This window comes from Martes martes (genome assembly GCF_963455335.1).
Source record: "Martes martes genome assembly, chromosome: 7".
Lineage (NCBI taxonomy): Eukaryota > Metazoa > Chordata > Mammalia > Carnivora > Mustelidae > Martes > Martes martes.
This window is the reverse complement of record NC_137894.1, coordinates 117,500,957-117,528,732: the sequence shown is the minus strand read 5'-3', so window position 1 is coordinate 117,528,732 and position 27,776 is coordinate 117,500,957. Positions and strand designations below refer to the sequence as shown.

At 47.4% G+C, this 27,776-nt stretch overlaps 1 protein-coding gene across 4 annotated transcripts in view; it reads right to left on the bottom strand.

Annotated features, from left to right (window-relative positions):
* Window positions 1–22,476: 22,476 nt before the first annotated feature.
* The window catches only part of FOXN3 (forkhead box N3), a 391,874-nt gene continuing 386,574 nt past the window's right edge, over window positions 22,477–27,776 (bottom strand). For all 4 annotated transcript variants that reach the window (XM_080807758.1, XM_080807757.1, XM_080807759.1 and 1 more), the window contains one exon: window positions 22,477–24,338. In XM_080807758.1, the coding sequence (XP_080663884.1) occupies window positions 23,798–24,338 (541 nt within the window). In that variant the 3' untranslated portion in view covers window positions 22,477–23,797. The remainder of the gene's footprint in view (window positions 24,339–27,776) is intronic.

Below are 27,776 nucleotides of genomic sequence, written 5' to 3'. Positions count from 1 at the left end.
TACCCCTGTTGGTGAGAGGAGCACCTATAAAACACTCCAAGCTTCATGGGTCGCTAGTGGGAAATAACTAAGAAGAACCTGCTTGTGATTCTTAAAATGCATTTGACACGAACTGAAACCGTACAAAGGAATTGTGCTTCTAGGGTTTTCTTGTGAAAGGCGGGAGTAAATGACCCACAGCCTTTGCAAAGAGGCCGCTAGAGTATTTCTGAGACAAGAGTCTTGTTTTCATTCATGTACATAAAGGGATCGACTCCCTGAAGCCAAGAATCCCTGATGGGCTGGATCAATGGCCACTAACGTGCCCATTTGGAGCTGGTAGGAAGTTAAACAGGGATTTCAGAAGATTTGTAATTATAATTTAAGATAAGCCAGGGATGCAAATGAAGCTGACATTTAACTCCAAGTGGCTGACTGTGTATTGCGGTCTCGGGGTTCCACCAGCACCACACGCCAGCTGACTCCTCGTGCACCCCGGCCCTGCACAGTGCCTCAAGGACAGAGCCTCTCTCAGATGTGTGTGCCAATCCTGGCCCTGCCCTGGGTCACAGGTGACAGACACTCCACCATTCAGACATTGGTCTGGCCCCGAGCCCAGAGGACTTCTGTTATTCAGGTGAACAGGCCCCTGTCACCATGGACTAGAGGCTAATTTCTGGAATGTCTGCTCCCAGCTGAGAAATAGCTTTCCAAGGGAAGTCCTTCCAGACAGGTGAAGGCCATCAGATGGAGGAACAGTTTCTCAGTGAAGCTCATCTCTTGGTTTTGTGGGACTAAATCCAAACCACACCACCAACTACCCTGATACCTTGGCAAGTTATTATTCTAAATGTCACATTCTGTGTCTTTAAAATGGGTGTAACCATAATATCTACTTCAACATCTGGCACTGAGTAAGTGTTGAGTAATTATTAGAAGAAATAAGCTTTTTTTTTTTTTCAGTTAAAATTGAGACAGAGAGAATTAAGGCCACTGAACTACATACTTAAAAATGGCTTTAGTGTTAAATTTCAATGTTAGATACATGTTACCATAATAAAAAAAATTTTTTAATTAAAAAACCTATGGGCGTGGGAACCTGGGTGGCTCAGTGGGTTAAAGCCTCTGCCTTCGGCTCAGGTCATGATCCCAGGGTCCTGGGATCGAATCCCGCATCGGGCTCTCTGCTCAGCAGGGAGCCTGCTTCCTCCTGCCTCTCTGCCTGCTTGTGATCTCTGTCTGTCAAATAAATAAAATATTTAAAAAAAAAAAACAAAAACAAACAAACAAAAAACCTATGGGCGTTTATGCTTTCAGCTATGAGAGAGGAACAGGGATTGAACTTACCCTCCTGTCCTAACTAAAACCCTGAATAAAACATATGAAACAACACTTTTCAGACATCAGCCAGTAGTGTACGATGTGATCCCCAAGGGAAGAGAAATAAACAAGGGGAAAGAATTTCCAGGTAGAGCACAGGGACGGAAACCCTCACAGAGCCTGATGGTCTTCCTGAGTTGTGAAGAGAGAGTCAAGAATTCAAGCAGGCCATGGTATCTAGAAATCACGGGGCAGAGTACCTATGAGAAGAGAGTTGTAGAGCGAGGAGGAAGTTACAAAGGGAGACAGCACTGAAGATCTGACCTTGGCTGACCACTGTTGAGTATGTGCATGTAAAGAAGTTACCTGGAAAAACAGCCAACAAAATGAGCAGGCTGACCAACCCAGGGGGCTCACCAGGGCTGGGAGCGGTTTGTATTCTCACCAGCCAAGATGCGGGCAATGTCATAATACACAGGGCATTGAAAGAGTCCTTGGAAAGTGTTGTTTCAGCAATGGGGAAAAATTAGCACTAGGCTAAAGGAGGCTCGAGAGCCACCTAACAAAGCTTAAAAGCAAGCCTCAAAAAGATTAAAGTAATTTAACTACATCCCAGAACAAAGTCCAAGAATATGTAAAGGGAAACAAAAATACCATCACCCATCTAGAGTACCCATCACAGCATCTGGCATCCAGCTTAAGAATTACCAGGCATGCAAAGAAGCAGGAAAATATAACCCAAAATGAGGTGAAAAATCAGTCAATAGAAACAGACCCTAATGTGACATTGATGATGTAATTAGTAGACAAGGATATTAAGACTTTTTAAAACTGTATTCTGTATGTGCAAGACAGGGAAAAACATGAACATGTTAAGGAGAGACACAGAAGCTCTAAAAACAGACCCAAAAAGAACTGAACTACTAGAGATTTAAAAAAAAAAAAAATACAGCGTCTGGGGGTGCCTGGGTGGTGCAGTTGGTTAACTGTCCGGTTCTTGGTTTTGGCACAGTTAGTGATCTAAGGGTCATGAGACTGACCACCACATCAGACTCCATGTTCAGGGCAAAGTCTGCTGAAGTTTCTCTCTCCTTCTCCCTCTGCCCCTACCCTCTGTGCTCTCTCTCTCTCTCTCTAAAATAAAATAAATAAATCTTTTTTAAAAGAAAATACAACATCTACAATAAAAATATACTGTGTGATGGCAACAACAGATTAAACATTGCAGAGTGAAATATCAATGAACTTGAAGGCATGGCAGGAGGAGCCATCTGAAATGAAACAGAAAAATAACTGGGAAAAATTAAAATAAAGCACCAGTGAGCTGTGGAACGCCTTCAAGCAGCCTAATACATGTGTAACTGGAGTCTCTCCAGGAGCGTGGGGAGGAACAGAAAAAAGGTGGAGAGATGATGCCTGAGATTTTTGCAAATTTGAAGAAAACTGTAAACTCATGGATCCAAGAAGCTCAGTGAAGCCCAAGCCCAAGAAACATGAAGAAAACAACACCAAGGCAAAGGACAATTGAGTTGCTTAAAGCCAGTGTGATAAAAGGAACATCTGAAAGTAGCCAGAGATAAAAAAGGATACAGTGTATACCAAACAGCAAAAAGAAGAGTAGCAGCAGATTCCTCACCAGAAAGAATGTAAGCCGGGAGACAGTAGAGACACATCTTTAAAATAGTGAAAGAAAAAACCACATACCTAGTATTCTATACCCAGCAGAAATATCTTTCAGTAAATGAAAGCTCACATGCTAAAGCAGAAAGAATTCATCCCCAGCAGACCGGTACAATAAGAAACATCGAAGGAAGTCCTTTGGGCAGAAGAAAAATGATACTAGTTGGAAATATGTATTTATAGAAAAGAATGACAAGCACTGAAAATGGTATCTTGTAAGAGTGACTATAAAAGACTTTCTTCTTACTTTAAAAATAACTTTAAAAACGAAAGCAGAGAGGGTGCTGGGTGGCTCAATTGGTTAAGCATCTGACTCTGGATTTCAGCTCAGGTCATGATCTCAGGGTCCTGGGATCGAGCCCCAAGTCAGGCTCCGCTCTCAGTGGGGAGTCTGCTTGAGATTTTCCCTCTCCCTCTGCCCACCCCCGCTCACAAGCTCTCTTTCTAAATACATAAATACAATTGTAAAAATAATAATAATAATAATAAAGAAACTCTCCTTTTCCTGCCATTTAAATTGTCCATTTTCTGGGGTGGAGAATTCATGTGACTGGGACTCCTGCTACTTTGGCCTCTAGCATGTGACTGAGGCTGATTATTTGCCTCTCCGGGCCTCAGTTTCCCTCATTTGTCAAATAAGATCCTGTGTCCAGCCTGTTTCACGGAGTGGTTGTAAAGATAAATAAGCTAGTAAACAACTAACCTTCTGTAAAATTAAAGCAACCTATCAACATGCCTGGTCTTGTTTCAGTTTTGTAGCCCCTTCCAAGAAAGCAGCTACTCGTGGCGAGTCTACCACAGATGCCAAGGCTGAAGGCTGTACCTGGAGCAGCAGACCCGCATCTCCTCTCTCCTTCCGTGGAGACGCCGCTTCCGTCCTTTGGTCTGGGTGCGATCGCTCCGCACCTAGACCACGAAGGTGCGAAGAGAACACACCTTCTCTTGCAATACACTCCCTCATTCTGGTCAAGCCCCCCGAGCAGGTCTGCCTATCCAACTCCCGGGAAGAACGGGGCCACAGTGGCTCTGGCTGGCTTTCCCCGGGGAAGGAGTTCGGTTTGTGGAACAACACCATCTCTTGTCTGGGCATGAAACAAGGACTTGAGCCTCACTCGGAGTGGCAAGAGGCCCAGCCTCTCCGTCTGTTGACTCTTCCTGTTTGCTCGGGGGAAGGTGGCCCTGGGGTGACCCAGGCAGGGAGGCTGCACCAGTGGGCAGAAGGCCAGGCTCCAGTTTGAGGTTTAAGAATGATGAGTCATCCCGGGGTCATGCCCTGGGCTGGGAGAGGTGCCCAACCCCAGCAGATTTATTCCGAGTTGCTCTCCCTCCTACTTTTGCTCCCACAGACATTTGCCGAGCACCCACCGCAGACCAGGTTCACTGCCAGATGGTTTACACACTGCTTAGTTTCTTCTTCCCAGCAGCCTGGTGAGGTTGGTATTGACATGCCCATTTCACAGATAAGGAAACCGAGGTTCAGTTGGTTGGCAGGACAGCTGAATCCAAGCCATTTGCTCCCACCTCGAGTCCAGTGCCCTTTCTAGAGCTCCATGTCCCTGTTCCTGCATGGCCTGGATGTTGGTACGCTCACCAGGCACAGGAGTCTGGGAGGGTTTCAGAAGCAGCAGCGGAAGAGTAGCCCTAGCCAATGTTTCTGGAAGGGCGATCGTGTGCCAGGCACTGTGCAAACTCTTCACAGAAGCCACTCATTTAATCCTCAGACCAATACTAAGAACTAAATACTGCTTTTCTCGCATGTCACTCGCCCGGCATTGCACAGTTGAGAAGGGCTGGGCTGAGCTTTGTAGCAGATCCATTATTTCGTCCCAAAGAGGCCATGGGTCCTAGGTTGGTACCCCCAGGAAGAAGATCTAGAGACGGCATAGAGTATTTGGCATGGCCAGAAAGCAGTGGCAGAGGGCAGGGGGAGTAAGACACCAAAGTGTAGGAAATCTTTAAAAGTACGGTATAGAGCAGGTCACCACTATGGGCCACCAGAACTTTATCCCTCTGGGGACCTCTGGGAAGCAGCACAGGACTGTGCTTCTCAAACTTTAACTCACTCCTGGGACACTGTTAAAATACTGATTCTGATGCACCAGGTCAGGGTGGGGCCCAAGATTCTGTACCACTAACCAGCCACCGTCGGTGTCCGCACTGCAGGCCCTGGGACCACGCTTCGAGCAGCAAGAGTGTGTAGAGCACACACCTTACAATTACCTGAGCAGAATGCTGAGAAAGCTGGGATATTGAAGTCCAGCGGCCATCCGGCATTGGCTTAGGGCTGCTGGGTGGTGCCCTGCTCGCTGGGCTGCCCTGGCCTGGAGAAGACCCTTGGGCAGGGCGCTGCGCCCCCTACAGTCCTGTGGGCAGAGGCTGGAGTGTGCATGCTAAGGGGGCCTGGTAGGGCTCCGACAGTTTCACTACGCACAGGGTTGTCCTGATCCCACTGTCCTCCCCGCCCAGGGCTCCATCGGTGGGAGGGAAGCCTGCGTTCCCCCACGTTAGGTGCTAAGAGGATCTGAGCGAGCCAGAGAGAGCCCCCTCCCCTGCCCTGCAGGGGCCCCAAGCAATGTCCAGAGAACACCCCTGAGCTGATCCTAAATCCAGTCCAGACCCCAGATCCCTGAATGGGGCTTCCTCCCTATTTCCTCAGCCACTCTTTAACTCCAACATTGGGGAGTAGCTTCAAAAGACCCTTCACTGATGAGCAGGGGTCTAGCAGGGTCATGGTCAAGGTCTTGCTGGGTCCTACCTCTGTCTTTAGCCTGGCTGTGGGGACACAGTGGCTCCCCCCACGGGTTGGGGCTCCTGAGGAGGCTGGCAGAACATCTTGGGGGCATGGGACCTGCCCACTGGTTGGGGTGCAGCCGCAGGCTCCCAGCAGTGCCTAGAGTGGGAGGGAAAGTTTGGGAGCGTTTCCTGAGGTGCGAGGGCTGGGGCAGCGGAACTGGCCACCTCATTCAGCCCCGGGTGGAGTGGGATGGAGAGGCTGCCCCTGCACGGAAAACTCGGAAGGTGCAGGTGACAAGGCAGTGGAGGCCGCGGGGTGGGCCCCTCTCTGCCTCCTTGTCCTGAGAGGATGACTTGGCTGCTCTTGTTCAGATGGGCCTGGAAAGCTCTGGGTTCAAGCCTCAGCTCTGCTGCTTAAGAGCTGTGAGGGCCTGGGCAAGTTCCTTAACCTTTTAGGTCTCGACGTCTTCATCCGTAAAATGGGGATAATTGTCCCCCATCACCAGACTGTGAGGCAGGGCCCCTCGCCCAGGGCCTGGCATGTGGTAGATGTGCCATAAACACGAGCGGCTATTATCACGGAAGAAGAGAATGTTCCTTCTCCTTGCCGTGTCATTCACTTTTCAACTGGGGACAGAGTTCTGCTCTGATGAGAGGTCAATGTTAGCAAAAGAAGGAAATGTTTGTGGTGGAAAAGCTCCAGCAGGAAGAAGGCAGGATAGCTGGTGACGCTGTGGTGGGAGGTGGGGACCCCGGAGTGGAGCCTGCACGCCCTAGAGGGTGGGCTTCGCGGGAAAGGGAGAGGGGCCGGGATGGAGGGATGCTCCAGGCTGTCCACCTGCGGGGCCTCTGTGTGACCCGGGAGGGGCAGTGACAGCAGGAGGAAAGACATGCTGAGTGCCCGCCTTGAGCCAGGAGCCCCGCACCCTGCGCCCAATCCCAGCTCCCCCACTTACATCTGCGTGGTCTTGGGCAAGTCACTGGGGGTCTCTCTGCCTCCATTTCCTCATCTGTAAAGTATGGAGAGTAGAAGGAGCTGCCTTGTACACTCCTGCACACAAAGTGCCAGACTAGGGCCCTGGTATACAGCCAGCGCTCAATAAACGGTCGCTCTGCTCAGGCTCCCTGACAGGCTTCAACACCCCATGTCAGTAGCTCTTCTTCTTCTTTTAAAGATTCAGTTATTTTTTGAGAGACAGAGAGTATGGGAGCTGGAGGAGGGGCAGAGAGAGGGGAAGCCGACTCCCCACTGAGCAGGGAGCCCACATGGGGCTCCATCCCAGGACCCCCAGATCATGACCTGAGCTAAGACCAGGAGTCAGTGGCTTAACCCACGGAGTCACCCAGGCGCCCCGCTAGCTCTTCTGTCTCAAATTCTTTGTCTGCTAAAAAGGGCCCCGTACCCCCAGGTGGGGGAGAGTCCAGAAAACAAGAAGTGTCATTGCTTCGCACCCTTCACCCCAGGACCTGCGTGTAGATTGCTGGGGCGGGGCACGGCCCTTGTGCCCATGTTTGTTCACTGAGGGCCCCTCCAATGGCAGGGACAAGGGAGGGTCCCGTGGATGGAGTCAGGTCCTTCAGTGACCGCTGTCCCCCCTTCGCCCCACTGTGGAGTCCTACAGAAGACGGAGGGAGATGCTGGGACCCTGGGGACCGCACTGCACACAGGGGCCCATGCCTCGCCCCGGATGGGCAGAGCAGCGGTGTTCATCAGGATGCTGGGAGCCCAGCCTGGCCTTTTGCAAGGCTTCTGGAGCAGACCTGCTGTTTACTCTAGATGCAGAAAAGAATACGAAGTTGATGAATTTGGGTCCCTGCAGAACAGCCGGGGTCCACATCTAGCAGAGGGAAGACGCAGGGTCCCCATGCTCCTGAGTCAGCTCTCGGCCCTTCCTCGGTGCACGCAAACACCCCCAGCCCCCCTTCCTCCCTTCAATCCATCTCCAGCCTCCACCACACGCCTGCCAGCCCTACCGTCAGCTGGAAGATGACTGTGCTTGGTTTTGCTTTGTTTGTTTTTGTTTTTAAGACTAGGCTTCTGGTAAAATCATCCCACCCTCCCTCCCATCACCCAAAATTTTGTTGCTTCGTGTTTTTTAGCTTCTTTTCATTTTGTTGATTTATATCCTGCTTTCTTCGAAGAGATCTGAGGTGGCTACTGTCACAGTAAAGGAACCAACATTCGTGAGGGACAACAGGAGAGCAACAGGCAGAAAAGAGGAAGGAGGAAACAACTTACCAAGAGCCCTTTGCTGAGGGAAGTTGCAGGAAGGAAGAAACAGGGAAGCAGACACAGCCTGTATCTTTCACTGTATACAAGTTCACCACGGGGGAAATAAATAAGCAGAAACCCACGGGTTCTTGGCTCTGAGCTTCGAGAGGATTTTGTCATGGGTCATCAGGTATCTGGCTCTGGGTCCCTGAGTAACTTAATGAACAATATCTCCAAATGGTGGTCATAAACGCAGACTTCCTTGCATTGACGGTTTCGTCCATCCATTCTCAAAACAAGATGAGTGCATAATAGAGCGCGTTTCCTTCGAAGGGTTCACAAGGATACCTTAGAATAAAGCAAGCCAAGAATGCAAATGTTTCATTTTAAAATATTTTGTTCACAATACTAATAATGTGATTGGCATTTATGAGTGATGGCAGATTAGATTCAAAACCTGAAGATTCAGGGTCCTTCCCAGAGTGAGATCAGGAGGAGTTTACCCACAATGGCAGAGAGATTCACCACCCGTAAAGGCAGCTCTATTTGTTGGTGGAGGAATTCGTTTTCCAGGGCCGCCCTAGCCAACCACAGCAAACTGGGGGGCTGGAGCAACAGAAATGTCTGGTCTCACAGGTCTGGAGGCTAGAAGTCCCAGATCAAGGGGTCCGCAGGGCCAGCCTTCCTCTGAAAGACAGAGAAGTATCTGTCCCAAGTACTTTCTTGCCCGGTGGTAGCCTACCTCCAGTCCTCACATGGTCTCCTCCCTCTGTGTCTGTGTCTGAATGTCCCCCTTTGGTAAAGACACTGGTCCTCTTAGAATAAAGGTCCACCCTATTCCAGTATGACCCTCACCTTAACCAATCTGATTTGCAACGACCCTATTTCTAAATACGGTCACATTCTGAAGGACTGCGGGGGTCAATACCTCGATAGATGATTGTGGAAAAGGGGGAGGCACAATTCAACTCAGAACAGGGCCAAGAACAGGAATGAAGCCTGAGATAAGTCTTGGGGACCAGCATGTGCACTCGTGGGAGGGAAAACTGACATGTCACTGAGCAGAAACTCAATCAAATGCCTCCTGTCTAGGTTGGAGGAGAACCTTATAATCACAACAGCACGGTTCTTCCAGGAGCCTGGGAGAAGAGCCGAAGAGTAAGAATTTGTCTGTGTTTACCTGGCCCTGGCCAAGAGGGAGAGGCAGCAAATCTGGGGATCTGGGCACTTTGGCCTCCATGTAGATACACTGGGCGGCCAGGCTGGAAGCGTCCACCGGGTTTTTCCATGGTTTTGATTAAATCTCTTCTCTTCAAATTTTCTTGGTTCTAGTACCGAGCTCACCAAACTGTCCAATTCATCTTCGCAGGAGCCCTGATACTGGGAATCGACATGTACATTTAATATCATAGGACACTCTGTGTAAATGTCATCCTCCCCCTTTGTGCAAGGGATACCCCACCCTCGTATAGTATAAACCTGGGGTCAGTGCTCCTCCACTGTGGAGGGAGCGTACAGTCCCTGAAAAAGACGCTTTCTCTCTTGTCAATTAACCCAGGGGCACTCTGGTTTATTCATCAATCTTTTGTGATCTTGGTTAATGGTAGTCTTCTCTGCTCCAACCAAGTCCTTTGGGAGCAGTTGTCAAAGCCAGAGAGCAGTTCCTCCGAGATGCTAATTCAAGAAGTAGATAAGAAAAGGCCTGGCATGAGAGGTGGGAGGAGGAGAGGAAAGATCCTAGAGAGAAAGGGTGTACTTGAGGAGCTGGAGGAACAGTGGAGAGCAGACAAATGTCCTGTGGGCTGAAGTGGGGAGATGGTTTAGGAGTGCTTGGCAGTGGGGGCGGGGAAGTGGCAAAGGAAAGGCCTCAAAATAGCATTGAGTGCAAGGAAATTGGGACAAGAGGAAAGGAACTGCGAGAAGCATGAATGGTGCTTATATGTTGTTTTTCAAAGAGATGAAAACTAAAGATTGAAAATTCCTGGGTGTTTTGTTTGTCGTCTGCTTTTTCTTGTTGTCACTGTTGATTATTTTGGCTATTTGATGGGACTTTTGAAAGCAACTCTATATAGAAACGGCAGTGCTGCCCAAGAGGGACAGTGTCTGGGCTGCATATGTTGTTTCAAATCAAAAAGTGGCTAAAGTAGTAGCCACTTTAAAAAATAAAAAGAAACAGGTGCAATTAATTTTAATAATATATTCTGTTTAACCCAATATTATCCAAATATTATTGCAATATGTAATCAATATTTTCAAAGGTATTAGTGAAATGTTTTACATTGTCATTTCCATATTGAGTCTTTAAAATCCAGTATATTTAGAGCACTTCTCAATTTCAACTGTTCTGCAGAGGCCGTATCTGTGTGTCAGCACAGAAAGTGGCTGGCCTAGGTAGTTTTGGGATGCTTAAGGATAAAGTGATAGTAGTAGTAGTAGTAGTAGTAATTAATAATAATGGTCATTTATGGAGCCTCTTAGATGTGACACATGTCACATTAACCCTCTTCTTCATGTACTATTACACTTAATCCTCTTAACCTTACATGGTAGGTGCTATTATTATCTCATTCTGTTTGATGCTGAAACAGAGCATCAGAGAGGGTGAGTGATTTGCCCAAGGTCACACAGCTGGTAAAGGGCAGAGTTGGGACTGGAAAGTTAGTCCACCCGACACGAGCATTTGGCTTCATTTCCTCCGGGTCAGCAAAGAGGCCGGCCACCGCCCCAGCTCTCCCCAGCCCCGTCCTGGGAGTTCAGGTGCCAAGGTTGGACTTTCCGGATTAATGGCGCTGTCATGTTGACTTAAAAAACAGCCCGGAAAGAACATTAATTGTACAGCTGAGCATCCTGCGTGACTGACTGAGAACAGGGCAGTAACAAGACGCTTGGACTCCCATCACCTGGAGGAAGCTGCAAATTCAAGGCCAGCGACCAGGTTAACAAAATGCAATTGTTCTCAATGACACTTACTTAGCAAAGAGCCAGGGAGAGAATTGATTGTCATTAAAAGCCGGACAAGAGCATCGATTGTCCCCCCCAGTGATGATTTGAAGATTCTGACTTATCCATGCTGAGCGTGTTGGGGCAGACACACTGTGATGTGATTTCCCGCACAGAAACAGGCTCCAGCGTGGCCAGTCAGGGTGACAGAAGCTGGAGACGGAGGCCCGGCCAGAGGCGGGGACTGCCTAGGTCATGCCCACGCCACCCCATGCCCTACCTCCACCTCCACCCCTACCAGCCACAAGCAGCAGGAGATGAGTCTGGGCTGGCCTGAGAGGTGGGAGATTGGGGGATGGTGGGGGGCCTGGGGTAGGGGTTGTCTCTCCTCTGGTCCTGTTTGTCCTTCAATCTGTGACATTTAAGACAGCGTGAAGTCTCAGATGGCTGTGCGGGACAGACACCCTGTGTGCAGTGGACGGGACGCAGGACCGGAGTGCTGGCCTCGGGCCTGTGGCGTCCAGTTTCATTCCTTGATCTTCCTCGGCTGAGCTCAGCCCGCCGTAGCTAGAGTGAACCCCGGGCTCCATTCCCTGCCTTCACACCAGCCAGCGGCGGTGAGGAGCGGAGAGATGAGAGGGAGGGGGAGACAAAGGCCGGACTGTTCTTTGCAACCAGTATTTTTAGGCCTGAAAAAGACCACCCACCACTGAGAAGTTTGGGGAACGATACACCAGCTGCCAGCGAGACACCCATGAATCGCCACAGCTAGATTTGGGGACGTGAGCACGCCGGAAGGTAGGAATCACATTTCTCATCGGCATCCCGGCACCTATCCGGATTGGCACATAGCAGTCGCTGAAAAACAAGTGTGGGTTGACTGTGAGTGAGAAGGAGAAAAATCTATTTTAAAACTTTCCGAATCTATTTCTTCCTAATCTTTTCGTGTTTTTGGACCGGCTTAAATGTATATGCCACGCTGGAAAAGGAGTCATGTATTTAAAAATAAATAAGTGCCAGAAGTACCCAAACTCATCGTCTGAGTTGTTGTTGTTCTTGTTGTTGTTGTTTTAAAGGAAGCCCAATTATTTTAAGTGCATTTGACTATACTTAGAGGCTAACTACATGCGGGATACGGCAGTCCTCTAAAAAGGCTTCCCGCCGACTGAAGAAATACCACTAGACATTGTACTGGAATGTCCTGATTGTAAACAGGAGAAGCCTGTCTGCAAACCGTAGATCTATAGTCTCATGGCAATATTCTTGGACGGATTATCATGAGTATGGTTCGTAAGCTCTTGGCAAGGAAGCCAGTTTGGACTCACTAAGATACAGTAAGTGAATGAAGGGAGGAAGGATTGGATGAATAAAAGCGTGGTTGCTTTTATGAGGGATATGTTCCCTAAGACCTCATATAATTTAATACATGCATAAATCACAAATAATTCCCCCATAGGAATAAAGTAGGATTTACATCACTTCAAGTTTTGTACATTCAGTGAAACTTTATTCTTTCCCATTGTCTTCTTTCAGATTTGCATAATTCATATTAGCATAGAGTATGACTCTATTTCCTCTTTTGTAAAGGAAGACTCTGGACTTGGACTCTGGAGATCAAGGATTTACTGACAGTTTTGATTGGATGGGGAAATGTAGGTTTTATTTTCATAAAGCCAACTGCATCTGCCCTCAGAGCGTGCTGATCAGAAGGAAACCGACCTACCAGGAGTTCTCCAGAACCGTGCCACAGGGCGTCAGCTTTGTCCAAGTCAATATACAAGACATCTGTGATCCAACAACATCTGGAGGGAAAGCAAAATCAGGACCTTCACACCGTCCCCCAGTGGTAATCTCAACTAGCCTTGAACAGTGGACCAAATCTAAGGAGGTGGCATTTAAGAGAGAGAAACAAGCAGAGGGAGAGGCAGGCTCCCTGCCGAGCAAGGAGACTGACGCAGGACTTGATCCCAGAACGGACTTGATCATGACCGGAGCCGAAGGCAGACGCCCAACCGACTGAGGCGTCCCAAAGTCCTGCACTTTGATCCCAAATTAATATCTGGAGAAGGACACCAATGGCTGGGACGTACTTGTTTTAGTTAATAGCAAGTTCAGTCTGAATCAGGGGCATGATGAGTCTTCTGACAATAAGATTCAGTCTTTAGTTTCAGGAATAGAATCAGAAGATCTAGGAGGGAGGAGGTGAGAGTCCCCCTCCTCAACTTACCTGGAGTTCTGTTCTCAGCTCTCAGTTTTGATCACAGACGGGGACATGTCCAGAAGAGAGAAAGAGAGAAAGAGTGGATGGAACTTGAAATGTCTGTTCTGGAAAAGACTTAGGAAATTATCGTTTCCACACGGAGAAATGGTTGCTGTGTGCAGGAAGAGTTAGCTTGCATTTTTGTGGACTTCCAGGCTAGTCCAAGGACCTTCCTGTGAAAGTTTTAGGGAGTGAAATTTTTGTTTCACTAGGAGGACAGTTACAGGGTCTCAAGATGAAAGGGTCCCCTGAGTTCAGGTGGTAGGTTTGGTCATCTTGGCACTACCTAGATGTATGGCTAACTATTAGCCATAGTTCCTAATGGCTAATCAGGAACATGGTACAAAAGAGTCCGTGTATCTCATTTCCTTTTCTTTCAAACTCTTGGGGAGTTGCTTCCAGATGATTGAGAAAAGGGAAAATAAAGGACGAGAAAATTACGAGAAACAGTTTTAAAAATTACTTTGGCAGTAACGAAATGACAATTCAAACAGTAACAACGGAGATTTCACCTGTTAGCAAGAAGCAAGGAGAAAAGTAAATTCCAATACTGATGAGGGTGCGGTGACTTTGGTGTTTGCATTCGCTGCTATTCACACTGACTGCTTTTGGAAAGCCTGTAGAGAAAGACCTGCGACAGTCTTTCCAACAGTCCAACAGGCTAGCTAACAAAAGACAAGCTGAAAACATGCAAATGGCCACATGCCTGAAGATAAAATCACTGCGGTATTACTTACCAGGGAGAGAAAAGTCCAAGCTCTGTAAACAACGAACAGGGAACAGTTGAAGATGACAGGCATTCTCTCGCTAGAATGTTATGTCTCATTTAAAAAGTCATGCTCATGGTACCTGTGGGGAAGACGCACAGGACAGAACACGATGTGTGCACCTGTGGGGGATTGCCACCTAAAACTCTACAGATGTGATGATTCTAATTGCATCCCAGACAGATGGGTATGACAAAAGATAAGAAGAACAATTTCCTCCATTGGGTCTGGCTTTGCCACTAGCGAGCTGTGGCATCTTGGGCAAATCCCTGTCTTTTTCTGTGCCACAGCTGCCAAGTTGGTAAGACAGAGAGTTGGGACTCAATGGTGTCTAAGGTCCTTTCCAGTTTTAAGATGTGAATAGAATGGACCTAGTTCGTGAAGAAACTGTATCCCAGAGGGTTTAAGAAATCAGCCACGGTCTTGCTTTTGGACTTACCCCATCACACTCCACTTCTCCCATATTCCATATTTTTAGAAATCAGTTTTGAAATGAAGAGCAGATGAGAAAAAATAGAATTCCTTGATCTTTCTCAAATAAATTGCCACATTTTGAAGGGAATTTGGCCATATGCTCCCCAAGTACTTTAGTATGAAGAAGCATAACACAGTTCTCGAGTCATTAGGATACTTTATTAAAAAATGCCCAAGAATGATTTCAAATCCAGATGCTGCTGCTAAGACATTACTGAAATGTGCTGTCCTGGGGAGGTTTATTTGCACAAAACAAAGGGAAGGGGTGGATATTTAATAAACCGGTTTATTCACTTGTATTTCAGTCTTTTTTTTTTTTTAAATTGTCTTTCCCCAGTTCCTTAGTTTTGTACTCCAATCAGTGGGAAAATGGTCACTGTGTTTGTGCATAACTCAGGCCCTTTTCATTCTTAGGGGTTCGAGAAACAGGGTAACAGACATGAGCTTTCAACACATAAACAAAAGCCTCCTCATCATACCCAGACTTCCTCTGAAATTGCCTTCATCTGTTCAGAACTTTCTGGAAAGGTGATGATTTCTGAGTTCAGACACTTCCTTTTCATCAGGCAGAGCAGTCAAGAGGGGAGGAGGGACTAGAGAAGAAACGCCACTAGCACAGGCTCAACACACAAAAGGGTCCTTGGGGTCCCTGAAGTACGGGGAGAATTTCACTGCTCTGAGGAGTAAACTTTACAGACACTGTTTGATCTTTTCGGAAAAGAACCCATTTTCAATTGTCCAGGATGAATTTTTAAACTGCAGGGACAGCGCACAACTAGATTACCTAAAAATTAGGAGAGCTTACGTATTATTTAGATATCAAATAACGCATCTATCCAGCAAATCATTACATTTTCAAGGCAGAGTCTAGTTTGGCTCCAAGAACACTTTGACATAGAGCTCTCCAACCAAATGCACAGCACAGCCTGGCAAATGCTGCAGTTAAAACCAGGGCAGGAAGGACAGAAAGTCACTTACAAGTGTGAGTTTTATTAGTACCTTTGATTTCTTCTTTCTCTGCATTTATACCAAGCTGCTTTTAATAAAATAAAGACACTTGGGGCGCCTGGGTGGCTCAGTGGGTTAAAGCCTCTGCCTTCAGCTCAGGTCATGATCCCAGGGTCCTGGGGTCAAGCCCCACATTGGGCTCTCTGCTTGGTGGGAAGCCTGCTTCCTCCTCTCTCTCTCTCTCTCTCTCTCTGCCTGCCTCTCTGCCTACTTGTGATCTCTGTCTGTCAAATAAATAAATTAAAAATAAAATAAAATAAAATAAAGACACTGGTCATCCTTTGTTGACCTCTTTTTGGGAATTGGTGTGTGAATTGAAGAGGGAGGAGGGGGTGGCCGGGTGCCATCTTGAGGGCAGAGAACCCAGATGGGGAGGCACGTGAATACAGAGTAAGGAAGTGAACACACATAGAAGCAGCTTAGAGACACACCTGAGTGCTGTCCTTTCAAACCAGTCACCTGGCAATACTTTGAACTTGTTCCAATAAGATTGCCCCTGCTTAACCCTCAGGAAGCTTTGCTCCAGAAAGAACGGCTCCAACCCCTTTGGGGGCCATTTAAGCCTAAGCATCTGCCTTCCATGTCAGCTCAGGACTCCACTAGCTTGCAAGTCCCTTCAAGTCTGGCTCCACCTGTCACTGTCACCCACCTGTCACTGGGATAGGATTGGCGCTAAATGATGCTTCTTGAATTAAAAAAGAGAAGTGCCTCGCGAGGATAGCATAAGCATCATTACCAGAAATAATATGCAATACCTAATTCTATGAGTTTGACTTTGGTGCAGTTTTTTTCCTACCGCCGCGGTCTTATTTCAAGTCTTTGCTACTTGTCTCCTTTTTCCCTTACACCGGAGTGTACCCCAGAGGACTTGCATTTTGGTCTTCACTGCAGGTCACAGCCGAGTACCAGATTTCCATCCTTCCTCTCTTGTGTGGGATGGTCTGTTGGCCTCTGGAAGTCCGACGAGCATTTGGAGGTGTTCTCATTTGGACAGAGTTCCCTCAGGTATTTGGACATTCAGTCTAACTGGGAGTCTCTTTTTTAGCCACCTTGAGGCTCACTTAGGAAACACATTCAATATGTGCTTTTTATTGAGGCCGCCCACCCGTTACACTTGACCTTGAGCATACTCAACTTGGTCAACTACCTGATTCATCAGATTTGACCTAAAGGACTTTCTGCTTTTCTTCCCAACCATGCTTCCTTAAAAATACTGAAGGTCTGTCATCTGGAAGGAGACAGCATAGCTTCTTAGATGATTTTAGCAGTGGGAACGGAAATGGCAGCAATGCCAACATGTGGGGTCCTGGGTGACCACGTTGAGAAGTCTTGGGGGGAGGGGGCTTCTAGTGGGCTCCCTGGAATAGATGCACCCCTCCCCCACCTTGCAATAACACCTCAACTACAGGAGTTATGGGCTAAGACACCAGCAGTGGATGTGGGGGTCCAGCAGTGTGCAGGTCAGCTCCCTGGAGTTCCTGCTGCTTCTGTGGGAATCCACAGACCTATAGGCTACAGTGAGACGAAACCAGCACAAGAGAGAACACCCTTTCTGCTCCTCCAGCATGGTGACTGGGGCCCCAAGATCTATTAATTGTCTGACCACTCCTTCCCGCCATCCAGCTCCTTGCCGGCTCTGGGGTGTATTGTGGGGGTCATGGTTGGTGATAGATTAAATCTACAGGAGAAAAAAGTCTAAGGGTTAGAAAAGTTATCACAAGAAACTCTCAGGACCCAGGAAAGGCTGGCAGGCTCCAGGCCCAAAGCAGAATTTTAGTGTATTGTTTGCCAGCTTGCAGATGAAAGGCAGAATCTGTCTTAACGACAAGCTCGAAGTTCTGTGTTGGGAGGCTTGCTGTCTAATGACTCTCTGGACCAGAGCTGAGAGCCACAAGTGAGAACAGCTTCTGGCGGGGAGTTTATGTATTTGCAAAAGGGGTGTGTGTGTGTGTTTTCCCCACAAAGGAAGCATGCACAGGGATCCAGAAAGGGTGGGAGTCACTCAGGGTCCGAAAGTGTGGCTGAGACCCTTAAAAAAAAAAAAAATCGGACTGTAAAGAACGGCACACACACCCTAGTGCTAGTGAGACACAGAAATGACTTTACTGCTCGGCATTTGCATACGGACCGCAGTGCACACAAGACGACATGGCGTTGTTCTTCAATCGATGCAACTCAGTAATTTTTATTGCAACTGGAAGACAATACATCACAGAAACTTTATGGTAGGTCTGGGGAAAAGTGTTATTTACAATAAATGATGAAATAGTTTGTCTTTGGCAATATGATTACATATGAAGAATGCGAAATGCAAATATGGATCCCTCCAAAGCAACACCATCAGGTCCCTAACGCTGGGCTGATCGTGCCTGCCTCCCAGTCGCTCCTTTAGTAACACAAACACAGCTGAACGTCACTTCCTTTCTCCTTTATGGTTCTCCCTTTCTATTCATGATATTGGCAGTTTCATACACAAAATACAGAAAAAAAAATTGGCTTTTGAAAAATTATTACTCTAGTAAATTATCATTTGGCCATGTAGGACTATTGGCCAGCAAAGGTCAGACGACCCTAAGCGTCGATAGTAACCTCTTGGTCTTCTGATTGCTTTATCACCGTTATTATTTTTTCTTCTGTAAAACAAAAACGCAACTCAGAAATGTTACAGAATCAGAGTATAAAAAAATGTACAAGTGTGTAATGCTTCCCAGACACACCCGGATACTCCCCCCCCCACCCCACATTTTCACCATGGCAGTAATAAGTAGTGAGTGTGAGTGACACAGCATGAAATTGGCTACTGAATCAGCTAGGAGCTGTAATGGCCTCAACATACAGACTCAAGAAATGCTTCATGTTTAAATAACTGAAATTGTGCTAAGTTTCATCTAAAAAAAAAAGGGGGGTGGGGGTGGGGTGGGGCTTGGGGAACTCAGGCCACAGTAATGAAAGGATGAAATACAATTTGTAGGTTTGACAGGCTCACCATATCGAAGTCGGTGTGAATCCAATATGGAATATCAGTTATTTGCAAAAGGTAGGGAAGGCTGTTCTCAACTTTTGCAAATGAAATAACAGTGGAAAAACACTGTTGAATGTATTCCAAATAAATAGTCTTGATTTCAACGCTAACGAAACGAACAGGAAGGGTACTTGTGAGCGCATCACAGTAAAGTCAGAAGTGATCTTTCACCTAAGTCTGATTTCAAAAGTAGGACAGACAGCAAAACGCAGCACCATAGACACATCGGTTTCGGCCGTTAAAAGATGAATCATTCTGAAAATCGTTATTTTCCTTCCTTAATTTTTGGTCAGTGAAGCTAGCACTTGTTTGCTGAACTGTGGAAGAATGTCAAGGTCACACACGCATTATTCATGATAAAAGCAACCGAGCTGACGAGTCTGTGCTTAATTCAAGAATAACCAGTAGAAGAGAGAGAAAACAAGGAGTTAACCACCTCTGGTGCTCTCTCAAAGGTAGAGGGGTTAAAGGATGAATTCACAAAGGTAGGCAGGTCTATACAGAACACTGAATGCCATGTGTAAATCCTCATGAAACTCCAGAAACAGGAACACCACACAATGTATATACTTTGATTTACACATTCTGTTACAAAGAAAAGACACCATTACAACTTTGTAACTGTGTTAACTGCGATATAAACCAAAGTCCCGAGTTTGGCAGGTAACTAAAAGAGGGTCATCACTTAGGTTATATAGCAAAAGTGTTGATGTATATTATATATAGTAGTATAAATAATAAAAAAGTATTATTTAAATTAGATCACAGTGCTGCATATGTGCATAACAGTGTTTGATATAGTATTGGAGGGCTGGGACCTACGACACTAAGGATTTAACTGTCAACACTGGTAAGTCACAATCAAGAGGGGACACAGAGTTCAAATGTGTTCTTTTGGTGGCAAAAATCCTGAAGATGAAAGAAAAATACTTCTCCACAGAAACATAAAAGTAAATTGCAACATCTGGGCAGCTGTGATCCACCAGAAAGAAACCGAGTCCCAACCTGAATCAAGTTTAAAGGGAAAAGAGAAGTCACATTGAATTTAACCCCATCCCATACGGAAAACCCTCCCATGTAGGTCACTTGTACAGAACTCTGATTCCTTCTCCAAAAGCCCTTTGAATGAGAGGCTAAGAGCCCCCCTGCATAGTGCGGGGGTCACTGAAACGTGAGTTGGTAGCACTTGGGGCTGGGCAGGCCCAGTGTGTCCCAGGACTGAGCTGGGCACGAAAGCCATCTGGACGGTTTACGCTCTACAGAGCCTGCAGCCTGAAGTTGTCCCCGGGGCAGGAACGCCATTCAGGGAAACGGCAGCTTCTAGAATGCCCTGTGGTAGCTACGGCCGCACCCAGCAAGGACCAGACACGCTGAAATGCCTCTCCAAGAAAAATCAGCTCTTGGGATGCCTCCGACACATCCCTTCTTAAAGGCTCAGCCCCAAGACTGAAACCTGCCGCAGTCATCTTGGCCATCTCAAACCACCACCTAAATGTGGGTTTGGTTCATTTAAGTTTCAAATAGACAGCTTTATTTACCAAAGAACTCTTAAAAGTATATTGATTAGAGAGGGAAGGAAAGTAGGAGCTTATGGTATATAATAAGGCTGGGAAAAATCTATGATGCAGACCCTTTCCACGTAGTACTAAAGATAAAGACAATTAGAGTAGCATAAAAATAACTGTCTATGTGTATATCATTTAAGAAAAAAGAGGTACAGTCTCTTTCTCTTAAATGTGTCCGAGGGCCAACAGGAAGTAATTGTAGATGTCACGGTGCTGATGTGTTCATGGTTGTTTTCCAAAGCATCTTTAAATATTGCTATAGTTCCCCATCTCCCCCTCCCCCCTGCCCCATGTGAGTATGTGAGATACTGGAATGACACACGAAAACACCACTTCTCCCAGCAGGAGAAATGAAAGCAAAAACACCACACCCCTTGGAGGGTGCTCAGGCGGTCTGTCAGACTCATGAATACATATGGTAGTTTGGAAGCTAAAAGAACACCTGACGTTTGGGAAGGAATTCCAAGACTAAAGTGAATTACATTTGAGCAAAATATTCTTTCACAAATAGGCTTGTGCTTAAATCCTCTACTGCTCTTGGAGGAGGGAGTGAGAGAGGGTGCCTCCTGCCCCTTGGCTTGGCAAGGACATGGACAACCTCATTCTGCAATGAATTCACTACAAACGGCCACATACACATCAATACTTTTTTTTTTTTTCTCAACAATCAAAATACAAAGTTAAACACAATTGAGCCATTGTTTTGGTTATGCATAATGTGTATGCCTCCAAAAACAGAAGAAAAATAGAAAAAAGTACCCTCACTAAAGTTTCCCCTAGAAGTCACCCTGCGGCTCCTATACAGGTGCTGAGGGAGACCCAGGAAAATAACACTTAGAAAGCTGCCCGATGAGGTATTTATGCAAAAAGAGTGGTTCTGGAGTTAAGAACACACTTTAATAAGATATTTATCTATTTCTCAAAGAGATCAGGAAAGTAAATCACACACATTGCATTTTATTATTTTCTAAAAGAGGCCTTGGCTCCTTTAGAAAAATGAAATGAGGGGAGACAGCCCACTGTGGGGGTTTTGATTGGAAGAAGTCCCCGCCAGAAACAGTCCTGGATGTCCACCTCTGCCTTTTGGGAGGGAAGTTTGAACTTGATCCCAGGGAAGGGAGGGGTGTGGGTGTGGGCCGAAAGGGGTGTCTCCCGGGCTTCGTCAGGCGACGACACGTATCAGAGTGTCGCTCAGACGCCCCAGACAAAGGTTTTGGGGTGTCAGCTATCTGGGGAGATGGAGGGAACAGAGCACTTCCGTAATACATCCTTTCCCCATCTACACCTGGAACAAATAGGCTGGAAGCATTCAGGTTTAGGTCCTGAACTTGACCTGTCATATGGGCGTAGACCTTTTTTTTTCCGGTTCTCTTACCAGCAACCCAGAGGAAGCAAAGCACGGGGTCTGCACCAGTTCGTTCCCTCTGTGCTGGCTGCGGCTGCCTCTGGGCTCCGCGACCGCCATGGCTCTGTCTCCCCAGCGCCCTCGCTCTCTCTCACCACCACGCCCTGAGCCCCGGTAGTGGGTTTTCCCGTTTGTGTTTTACAGTTCCCCTCCACGTGGGTGGAAGATCATATTCTTTGAGAGATCTCTCTCTCTGGATCTCCCAAGATAATTTCTTTTAGGCAAAGATAACAGGCGTTCCTGGTCTGCGTGACATCATCCCGTTGTCTAAATTCAGCTCTCACAATCTAGGTGGGCTTAATTCCAGGTTGGTTCATGTGCTCAGGTGACAGAGGTGGCCAGTCCCTCCTTCCCACTGTGAGACGGCAATACAGGAAAACCGTCTGGGGCTGGTCCTTCCGACACCCGTGTCACTTCCTCCTTCACGCGTACCCTAACTCACACCCTCATCCAATAAGGCCCATTAGCGTGTTTCCCCTTCTTCTGGCTAATTTGCATAATTATTCACTGCCTTTTTGCTAGAACCAAATCACGGTAATGGTTTTCTCAAGTCAGCGTCCCATAATTCTCTTAATTCTATCATACACGCTCACTACTAAGTTTGCCCTCAAATTATTGCGTCATGGTAAACATGTACAGACAAAGAGAAAGGACACACTTTTCAACAGAGAATCAGGGGGTCGGGGGCTGAAGTGCAGACAAGGCAGTACAGAGCTCCACCATCCAGGCCCTATCAGAACATGAAGATATTTTATATTGCAGAGTAAGATTCCCCAACAGTCAGAATTTGTCCCTGAAGAAGGTTAAACCTTAAACACCTGCTTCAAAAAACCAAAACAAAATAATTGGGAAAAAAAAAAAAACAACAGAAAAAAAATTAAAGAAAGAAAGAAAAAAAAAAGAGAAAAACCAAAAGAAACTCTAAGCCTAAGGGCTTAAAAATTAGAGGCATAGCCTTTTCTCTATTTTCTATATTTATATGAAAATAATTCATGCTTCATGCTAAATACATTATTTACCTTACAAGAACTTTGTTATTTTTGAATAAAAAAAAGTTTGTGTTTTGTGATTTTTTTTTCTTTTTTTTTCTTTTTTCTTTTTTTTCTTTTTTCAAAGGAATCCATGCATTGTGGATCAGAAATTTCTGCTGGCTACACTGGCTGAATGTGGAAATCACTGATTTTTGCAAAGATGAATCCTGACTGACATTAATTGCAAACTCCATTTTGAGGGCAGTATAGGAGTTTTTTAAATTTTTGTTGTTTTTTTGCCATGTTTTTACTTCTGTTTGTCCATCAATGTGCCTTTAATCTTTTAAAAATACACCACAATACTAATGGCAGGTTCTGTAGCTTTTTGTTTTTTCACTCGGATCAAATAGTTTTGACAGACAGGAAAAGATCTGTACCATTATTTTCTTCCTTTACAGCTATTGTACTTTCCTAGACTTGATTTTCACTTGGGCAGTTAAGAAGACATAGCTTGTTCTCTGCATCAGTTCTTTCTCGTGTGTATGTGTGTGTGTGTGTGTGTGTGTGTGTGTCCGCACGTGCACGTGCACAGGGCCAACCTTCAGGCTTATGGCTTGTGGAACGTTTTCATAATTTAATACAGAACAAAATTCAATGATGAGTAACATCACTAAAAACGGACCCAGTTTCCTCTCCTTAGTCATGGACAACTGGTATAAAAGGAGTGGTTCAGTGTGCCTACCTCCTCAGATGCTACTAGGCTTCACAGCGAAGAAGCACAAAGGACTGGAGACCGCCCCCGACCCTGCCCACCCACCCCTCATACTTCATGGCAATGAAACCCGCAGCAAGGCCAAGGGTTCTCCTAGCACAGCTGGGCGCCCCACGCTACGAGCCTGGGTCTGCTCCCGGGGACCAGGTCCTTCCTTGTCCCCAGCTGCTTTATACGCATTCACTGAGCAACCCCAACTGGGTGGCCATGCGTACCTTTTAAACCTAAGGGTTGGGCCTGATCGACGATGACTTTGCACACGTGCCTTCTAGGTGCCGAATGTGTGTCCCTGTGGCACGATCGCTGGCATCCCTGTGGAGTCAGCCACGTGTTTCTGACAAAGCTGGAGGAAGCAATGGTAATTTTGGCTTTTTCGGTTTTGTCTTCAGATAATGAGAAGCTTTTGTAAAACAGCTGAGTGTCAATATGAGTTCTATGGCTTCAATCTCCTTTAAAAATAAAATTCTTAAGGGTTCAAAACAAAGGAGGGGCAAATTAAAAAAAAAGAAAGAAGGAAAGAAAAGGAAAGAAAGAACACCAAACCAAAAAAAAAAAAAAAGAAAAAAAAGAAAACAACAAAAAAAGAAAACAACAATAATAAATTGCTGATATTGCCACAAATCATTAGAAATCTCCTGACATGCTAAAACCAAATGGCCGAAAGTTCAAAACAAATCAGTGACTTGTTTTTAATTTTTTGTGGTTTCCTTTTGCTCTTTCTGCCCCTTTGCCGTCCGATTGGTGATGTTATTCAAACAGGACCGAATCCCTGCCAAGTGCAGGAGTGAACCCGCAGCCTCTTTCATCTCCTCGTCGTCGCTCTCAGGGGGCTTCTCCGTGCGTCTCTTTTTGAGGGGCAGCGTGTCGCTGGGCACCTTCCGGGCCTTGGCGAAGTGCTGGCGCTTCTTGTGCTGGGCCGCGTAGCCGCTGTCCCCCAGGGCGTCCTTGGCCTCCTTGGGGCTGTGTTTGCGGTCGTCCTCCTCTGTCTCGCTGTGGCTCTGGAAGCTGCCCTCGCTGCCCTCGCTGCCCTCCTGGCTCCCCTTGGTGGCGAACTCGTAGTGGTCGTCGGCCGAGGAGGAGGAGACCGAGTCGCTGGCTGGTGAGGTGCTCCGGGCGTTGGACGACTTGGCACTGCTGTAGTTATGATCCTCCTTGGGGTCGCCGCTGACCACCGGGGAGCCGCATGACGGCTCGCTCTCAGTCCGCAGCCGGCAGCCTCCGAGGCCGTTCCTGTGGACGGGGTGGCGGGGGTGGGGTGGGGTACGACACAGAGAGCACACAGGTTAGCCCCCCGCGTTCACGCCTGTGGCTCCCTAACCCGCAGCCCGGTGCTCTGCCCGCCCGGGACCTGCAGGTGGCCCTACTCTGCAGACAGCGTCCCAAATCCGGACCCGCAGCCTCCCCGCTCTTCCCCCCTCGGCTGCAGAGACGAGCAAACCTCACTCTTGTGTAGTGACAGCCGTGGAAGGCCACCTTACATGAACCCAGAAAGATCAAGCCGTGCTTGGTTTCGCACACCCACCAATACTGTGCAGCAGGCATCGCCAGGCAACGCTGGCTGGGTTCTTCCGGGGGACAAGCCTGCTCTCTTCCAGAGCTGCGACATCAGGAGCCTTTTGTCAGGACACCAAACCCAGGGCTCAGCCGAAAGGGCTGCCTGCCGTGTGGTGACAACTATTCACTTGCGCCTTCCCTCCCTCCCTCGTTCTTCCCGCAAACATTCACAGAAGACCTCATACAAATGCACGGCCTCAGGGGGGTCCCGAGAAGCCATCCACAGTGGGATGAGACACAGACGTAGTCGCGAAGATGCTTCCAGTGGAACAGAGAAGCAAGTCGCGGTTACTCACAGGTGACAGAGCGGTAAGTTACCACCTGCTACTCTGACCACCTGCCAGACGCCACGTGCCGTCCACAAGGAAGGCTGCATCTAGCTCCGTGAAGTGGACATGAGCATCCCTACTCCACTGACTCCTGGAAGCCACACAGCTAATATGTAGCAGAGATGGGATTAAGACCAAGGTCTGAGTCTCAAGATGGGCTCTTGGTGCAATCCAATGGACCTAGGCTGTTTTTCTGATTTCACTATAACCAGGTCCCCTCCACACACTCCCATCAGGACCCCACACCACTTACCACACCATGGATTACCGTCTCGTGTCTCTACATCTGAGTGATGAACTGAACCCCCCGTGCTTCTGTACTGGCAAAGGGAAGGGGAACTGCACCCACTTCGTTGTGGGGCTGAGGATGGGAGGGAACGCCCGTCCATGGGGACCAGGGCCTGGCCACTGACAGGACACAGGAGGTGCTCAGAAGAGGTGGTGATGAGAGATGAATACGCAAGAGTGAAAAGGGTTACTTCCAGCTGGAGGGGACAGATACAGGGCAAGGGAAAGGCCCGTGGAAGACATGTCATCTGACCTCGGACATGGGGGCTGAAGGTCTGGGGCAGGAAGGAGAGGGGTTCTACTGTACCATGCCGCCCCGTGGCCTGTAAGCCTATTCACCCAATGATGTCCTTCTAGGAGACCTGGGGTACGTGAGCATACTTTTCCTTCCTTCCTTCCTACAAACTCCCAGCTATACGCACTCCTACTATGTTCCCTCCGCAGAGGGCACGTCCCACCATCTTTGTGAGCTGTGTGCTTCCCATCGGAGTGTTAGCTCCAGAAGACAGGGCCCAGTCGTGGTATTTCCCCCAGAGCCAGGTGCAGAGTGGACACAGAAGATATACTGAGCAAGTGTAGGAGTGGATGGGATTGTGTGGCAGAGAGTGTGACGTTTGGGAAGATACTGTGGGTCTCCCCCAACATGCCTTCCTGGACAGTCCCTGAACATAAGGCACCTGTGGAAAGCCTACGGGGTTGGGCCCAACAAGAAGATTTGGTCACGAGCTGTTATCCTCTCTTTCCTGCCATCCCTGTGGGCCCTGAGGCTCAATACGACCCTTGTTGCAGCCCAGGGAGAAAGTGAAAGGGGAGGAGAGTCCTTGATGTACATGGTACAGCAGGGAGTGAAGGCAAGGAGTCTCTCTCCTGGTGCCCCAGGGCCTGCGGTGGGCAGTCAGCACAACGGAAGTGGGTGGTGAGAAATCCCACTGTAATATGCACCAGCAAAAGGCAGGAGGGCCATTATCCAGTCAACCTGTGCTACATGCCTAGAGATCAAGCTCAACCCCAGCAAAGTCAAGGCTGCACAATAACAATTCATTTGCACAATGGAGTCCTAGCAGTCTTCAGAGAGGTCCCGGACTGTGTCCTGCACTCTGTGATCCCAGGATCCGCAGCACCTCTGCCCAGCCCTTCTAGAAAGAGCCTGGCTCTCCAGACAGACAGGCTTCTGTTCACAGCACAGCGTTGCTTATTAGTGGGCTCAACACCCTTACAGGGCAGAGCGATGATGAAATGGAAAGTTCTAAGCGCAGAGGATGGCTCTTCAGTGCTGCTTGAGAATTCTGCCTTGGTTTCCTCTGTTGTCACCGGACGGCTCACAGCGGCTTCCTGCTGCTGTGATGGGCTTATCCGAGCACTCTTGTTTTTTTTCTCTACTGTGGGTCAGGAGGCTTATGGGGACATGGCATAAAGGAAGAGGAAAGAGGACCCAAGAGAGGAATTTCTCACAGGCTTGGAGGGTAAACAGCCCCTGAGCTTTGGGGAATGGCCCCTGCGATATCTGTTTTCTGCAGACTTCCTGTTTCTTGGCTCCGTCTCGGGTGCATAGAAGTGGCTAGGAAAAGATGACTTTGAGGTGTTTCCAAATATGAAACTCAATAAATGTAACTAATTGCACTGGTAGCTATTAATAGTTATTAAACAAATGAAATTGCAAGTCTCAGAGAATGGGTCTCTTGATCTTTGTTGCTTCAGGTAACTGCTGTAAAATCCAGAAGAATTGGTCTACTGAACTAGCATAAAAGAGTCTCAGAGTGAAGCCCACAACACTTGGATGAGTAAATCGGGCTATGGCTGGCTTTTAGAACATCAATTTAGTTCTGAATCCTCATTTGTTAACAACATGGGGCTTATAATTCACTTCACTACCACAGTTGAGCAGAATAGGATACTTCGGGACACAGAAAGAGAGAGGGAGAGAGACTCATGGAAGTGAGAGTATGGAGTAAGGCAAGCACTGCCCAAAGTTAATTCCTAGGGAATCTAGGTGAAAGGCATACGGTGTTCATTGTGCTTTTCTTTCTTCTTTCCCACTGGTTAAGACATTTTTTTTTGAGTACAAAGTTTGGAGTAGGGGGTGGGGGGTGTATGCTAGAATGACAGCAATGAAAGAAACTTCTAGAACTTCTCTTTCTTAAAGGAGATAAACAAGCCTGAGAGAAGTACTAAAGACACACTATAGTCAAATGGAGAACAGACGAGAAAGTCACTTGGATAGCGCATGAACACGTAGGGCAAGGTCTCTGGTCCCACCTGGAATCACGCCAACAGTGATTCCAAAATCCACGCACTGGGACACTGGCCTAACTTAACCAACCACTTTGCAGATGAAACAAACAGAAACTCAGGAACTCCTGTGACTGGTGCATGGTGCCCCAGCTAGTTCTCAAAGACAGCTCAAGCAGAAATTTGAAATATCTTTCTGTCTCTCTCGGGTAAGGAGACCAACACACCCACTGACCGTATTTCTGGATAAAAACAGGTAGGCAGATGT